The 6000-nt window shown below is 39.2% G+C and overlaps 1 protein-coding gene across 1 annotated transcript in view; it reads left to right on the plus strand.

Moving 5' to 3' along the window:
- LOC135222041 (protein Jumonji-like) overlaps positions 1–6000 on the plus strand; it is a 30065-nt gene that overhangs the window by 22953 nt on the left and 1112 nt on the right. The window contains exons 6-7 of the mRNA XM_064260176.1: positions 3448–3558; positions 3751–5987. Of these exons, the coding sequence (XP_064116246.1) occupies positions 3448–3558; positions 3751–3891 (252 nt within the window). The 3' untranslated portion in view covers positions 3892–5987. The remainder of the gene's footprint in view (positions 1–3447; positions 3559–3750; positions 5988–6000) is intronic.

Genomic DNA, 6000 nt, shown 5'->3' on the forward strand with positions numbered 1-6000 from the left:
GGGAAAACAAACACAGCCAGCAAGGCAGTGGCAGGTGGTACTGGGAATCCTAACCTCCCTGGAGAAGCTAGTACCACAAGGAAGGCTACACCTTTGATCTCTTCAATGTAGGATGAAGGAGTTTTGGTCACCAATAGTAGATCACCCGTACGAGCAAATTCCCTTGTCGGCAGAAGTGAGGAAAGACTTGCTGTGGTGGGTGAACAACGGCAATCTGACAGTGGGTGTCCCCCTTCAACAATCCTCTCCGGACCTCTTGCTGTTCTCGGATGCGTCACTAGAAGGCTGGGGAGCCCATATGGAAGAGTTGATGGTGTCAGCAAAATGGAGTTACAAGGACAGAGAACTCCATATAAACGTGCTGGAGTTAAAAGCAGCATTTCTAGCTCTACAGGAATTCAGGGAGAGAGTAAAGGGACACTCAGTGGTATTGATATCAGACACCACCACAGTAGTAGCTTATATAAACAAACAAGGAGGCCTAGTTTCTGGGCAGTTACATGTGATGACAGTTCAATTTCATCAGTGGGCTGTAGAGAACCTGGTAGACATCAGGGCCAGGTATATTCCAGGAAAAAGAAACAGTGGCCGACAAGTTGAGCCGCAGGGATCAGATTCTGGGAACAGAGTGGTCCTTGCACCAACAGGTAGTGGACAGGATGCTCATGTTGTGGGAAGGACCAATTATAGACCTATTCGCAACCAGGTACAAACAAAAGTTGGGAAGTTTATTGTTTCGGTAGTCCAGACGCAGAGGCAGTAGCAGAAGATGCGCTACAACACCCTTGGGACAATCTGGACGTATACGCATTTCCTCCATTTTGTCTAATCCGTCAGGTTCTGAACAGGGTAATGCGGTCTCAGAACCTCAAGATGACCCTGGTAGCTCCGTTATGGCCGAAGGCAGAGTGGTTTCCAGACCTATTGGAACTCCTAATAGATGTGCCGAGAGAGTTACCCCCCATGGAGCAATCTACTGTGTCAGCCGCGCATGGAGAGGTACCACCAGTCGGTGAAGTCCCTATCGCTTCACGGGTGGAGACTGTCAAGTATCTCCTCCGAGCGCGAGGGTTTTCGCAGAAAGCAGCAACTCAGATGGCAGGAAATATCAGAAAATCATCTGCGACAGTATACCAAGGAAAGTGGTCAGCATACTGTGATTGGTGTCGTAGAGGGAACTTGTCTCCACTCGGTACCACTATTCAGCAGTTAGCAGACTTTCTGATATATCTCAGAACAGAAAAGCATATGTCTGTATCTGCAGTGAAGGGGTACAGGGCTGCTCTAGCCTTAGTCTTACGAATGAAAGGGGTGGACATTTTGTCTTCATGGGAGTTGGCCATGCTGATGAGGAGCTTTGAACAGTCATGTCCACCAAAGGAACTAAAGCCCCAGATTGGGATCTGACCATGGTAATGAGTAGTCTGACAAAACCCCCCTACGAACCACTAAGGCAGTCCACGGATAGAAGCCTGACCCTGAAGACAGTCTTCTTATTGGCCCTGGCTTCAACCAAAAGGGTGGGGGAGCTACATGGCCTGTCATATTTCATAAAGCACTCGAGAGGTTGGAGGTCATTGGTATTTGAGTTTGTTCCAGAATTCGTGGCCAAGACCCAAAACCCAACAATAGTGGACGGCAGATTCGACTCCTTTGCCATACCTTCCTTGGCAGACTTTGTAGACAATGACAAAGATGAGATGCTTCTGTGTCCCGTCAGGGCACAAAGGGAGTACTTAAAGAGAACAAGGCACCTCAGGCCGGGGTGCCGGAGGTTGTTCGTAAGTACAGGACGGAACAAGAAGGAAGTGTCCAGGAATACAATATCGTTTTGGCTAAGGGAGACGATCAGAAATGCTTATATGACAGAAGACAGGGGGTAAGATAGCCAGGTGGGAGCTAGAGCTCATGACATCAGGGGCTTGAGTGCTTCTCTGGCATTTAAGAAGAACATGTCTGTGGAGAGAATTCTGAAAGCTGGTGTGTGGAAACGCCAAACAACTTTCACCTCATTTTATTTGAAAGACGTTCCCCATAGATCCTTGGACACTTTTTCCTTGGGTCCAGTGGTGGCGGCCCAACAAGTGATATAGCTCATCCAGTACCCCTAGTGGGTCAGTTTGCGTCTAGTCTAAGATGAAGGTATGAAAGCAGAATGAATGGGATGACTGGTCTTTTTTCTTTACTACTTTCTTCCTACTCCTTTAAATACGGGCAATATGAAGGAGGGTACCGTCATATGCTGGAACGGACTAGATGCAAGTGAGGTGGTCAGCCATACCGTGAAGCTATCTTAGGTTATGATATACTTTTCAGTAGCAACACACCCCTCTAGATAATAGGGAAGAGAGGGGTGAGGGTGGATCCAGTTACAAGGGACAAGAGTAAACCATAGAATGGTATCAACAACCAGTGAGGGAAACCAATAGATTCGCTTATATCTTTGGTTCTAGGTTCACTGTCCATTCTCTTAGAATTTCCCTAATATATTCGGAAATGGATAAGGTGGCAAACTCCTAGTCAGTTGTAGAGACTTATCTCCCTCCAATAAGGAAGTCTATCCTAATGTTAAGACTGAAGGTTTGTTCCGTATATGAACAAATACCAAATTTGTAACTAATTTGTATTTTTCATAACTAACAAACTTGAGGAGGTCTTAACAGGTAAAGGCCCACCTCGAACCACCCCTCTAGCAGTCTAAACTGGGTTAGAAATATAACTGGTGGGTCACAGGTAGCCGTGGGCATTCTGGGTATACATGCCCCGTGACCTGGTATAGATGCCAATAGTCCCTGGATCTCACAAGTGTAATTTTAATTCTACCGGTTTCCAGCTTGGCGCTAGTAAATCCTAATGTTAAGACCGAAGGTTTGTTAGTTATGAAAAATACAAATTAGTTACAAATTTGGTATTTTGTTTTGTGTATTCATATGTCAAAATCCAAGGTAAATTCACTGACTAGACACAGAAGAATAACGCCCTTCTAACGTGCAGTTCCTTTCTTATTAAGGCCTGTGACCCTTGCTATTGCATATTGGGTTTTAACCAAGTTCATCTGCCAGGCATCCATCCAGAGGAGCCCTTGTTCTGTTACTGCTAGCTGGAGCAGCTGGACCTGGTGCTCACTAAAAGCCATTGGTAAACTCCCAGGATGTATTTATTCATTTATTTATTTGCTGACTAAGTCTATGATCAGTTTCATTGATCTTTTCTCATTATTTTCGAACCCAATGCTTTTTTGCTCATTTTATAAAAATTTCTGGACATTGAGAAAAGTATTGGTTGTAATGAGACCTTAATGGGCACAGTATAAGCCTTTAAAGCCTAATGAGGTATCTTTACAAACCTGTATATATAATATGCATTAGTGCTTTACTGTTACAGGAAATCAATTCGAAATCAAATTCAGATAATTTGTGGTGAAACAATCCTTCCTTCGCTTTACAGGTTACCAATTCACAAGAAGAAGCTGTTTATTGCCTTGAACACGCCCTTCTCTTCCTGAGTAAGAATCCATCCCATCTGGAATTTTGCAAACTTATGTATACATACAGTTTGGTAAGTTGAAAAAGCAAATGTATTTCTGAAATAAGATCAATAAAAACATATAAGTTGTTCTATGTCACATCCAGGTAATTAGGGTTTGAATGGTTATTATTTAGGATTCATGTGATGAGGCTGTCATCACAGAACTACATTGTGTTGTATTTCTGTAAAAACACTGATGAATAATTTTCTTTCATCTTTCAGTCTGAATTGGATAGTGCAATAAAGCAGATGGATGAAAGGATTCATGCCAAAAGTGGCAGCAAAAAATCACCTTACAGCAAGAAGGCAAAATCTCGGGAACATCTTGATTCCTTCAGTAGCACCAGTAGTTCGAATCTTTGATGGTAATTTGAGCTGTGACGTATCACAGCTCATTATTCTTGGTTGCCAAGGGAAAGTGGTGATAGTCATTTATGTCAGTCAATACTATATTTTTGAATGGATGACTTTTGCATTGCACTGAAATAACTTTTGCAAACACAGGCTCCCAAGTTCATCTTATTATATCTGTGGTGTCATTTTATAATGAGTATTTTGTGCTTATGTTGGTTTTATGTGAATGCTCCAGCTATGGTTTATTTTGTATGGAGAAAATTTGTCAAGAAGTTTAACATTGTGATGTCACAACTTTGTAAATGGCAAATGTGAGCCTTTCTTATCAGTCAGTCTTCATTTACAAAAGTATATGCAGTAGTTCGTTTTAAATATATTTAACACAATGTCTGTATAATCATGCTCGTTGCAAGATGATGATAAAAATTTTCTTGGATAGTACATAAAACCTATTTGTGATGCTTTAAAGAATTCAAAAAATAATTCACCTTTATTGGAGTTAAAGAGAACTTATTTGCCATTACTTTCGCCTATTACTGACTGAGTAATTTGATGAATTAAAAGAAAAGGCTTCCATGCATGGACATGCATGATTGTTTCAAAATTTCATGTAAGTACCTAAGAAATTTTTTCTTTAAATAAGTAGGATGTGGTATTTAAAATTTTTGGATGCATCCAATATTTTATTTAATCTTTGACGTGGAACATGATATTAACAATATTCTTTGGGAGAGAGCAATACAATTGAGTAAATTATATGTACATGCAAATAGGGAGCCAAAATAGAATGTGGTTCCAGATTGCATTAATTAATTTAAAGTACAGTAATGAAATTGCTGTATTTAATTTTCAAATGTTTTGATGAAACCTTTGGGGAAAAAATTCAGGAATTTAGTCATAACAATACCAAACGTTGAAGTGTCTGTAAATACTATACCAAGCTAGATACTTTGTAAAAGTTTACCTTTACTTGAAATAATAATTAAGTACTAAGGAAAAATAGTCACAAATTCATGGATTTGCAATTGGTATTTATCAGTGCAAGTAATTTTTTAATGGCAGCCACATTACATTTGGTGTGTTGTAACTGTTGATACTATGTATCTTTCTTTTCAGTAGCGTTTAGGAAGTATGCCTTGTATATAATATTCTATATGCTAAAAAGTTCTATGCATCGCAGATTGATGTGCGTATCGAGGCAATATTTGAAAATGGACTTAGTTTTTCGAAGTGTATTTTCAATTTTGTTTTTAAGCTACAGTGTACAGTACATCAGTATCTTTTATTTATTATCGCCATTCTGTATAGTGCTTTTAAAAAGTATTGTGTAGTCTAAAGTATTACTGGAATATGCAGCATTAATTGGTTAAACATAAAGATAATAAGTAGGCAAATGTGAAAACCTCATTCATATGGCATTTATCAATGATGGTTATGTATAAACTTTGGAAAGACGTTGTCCATTGGTATTTGATATCACATTACGTATATGAAATTCTGATTCACGATCATTTTTGAGCTTCAAACTATCATTTAAAATCTTTTGAGTGATATTCTCACTAGTGGTATAATTTTATATCGTTCTTGCTGAGAAACTGCCTAAAATACTCATTCATTTACTTGAACTTGCATACTTATGTAGGAGATTAGTAGATTGAATTTTTAAATATATGCAGGTCTCAGGTTTGTACTCCTCCATTATGTTTCTTGTTCGGCGTGTGAGCTATACACAAGTTATATTTTCTAGCCATCATGTGGAATGACTTGAAATTAAAAGCTACAGCTTGTGACTATACCTCATGGGTTGGTGCTTCTTGAAGTTACACGTAGGAAATTGCAAGAATTGGGGAAGTTATGAACCCTACTTGCAGTATTTTGAAAAATTATGAACTATAAAGTATTAGCTGTGATTTTCTTAATGGTTTGGTGTAATGTATATTGTAGAGCATCCCTTGTAAATATGGTTTCATAGGGGTTGGATATTAATATGTCTTCATGATTCTGAGCTCTGGTATAATGTAAATCTGTTTACCAATTTATTTATTGTAATCAGCTGTTGATCTCTTGCATTTTTTCAGTTCATATTCTCTTGATCATTTTTACAGGTAAGTTATTGTT

The sequence above is a fragment of the Macrobrachium nipponense genome, chromosome 3, assembly GCF_015104395.2.
Source record: "Macrobrachium nipponense isolate FS-2020 chromosome 3, ASM1510439v2, whole genome shotgun sequence".
Classification (NCBI taxonomy): Eukaryota; Metazoa; Arthropoda; class Malacostraca; order Decapoda; family Palaemonidae; genus Macrobrachium; species Macrobrachium nipponense.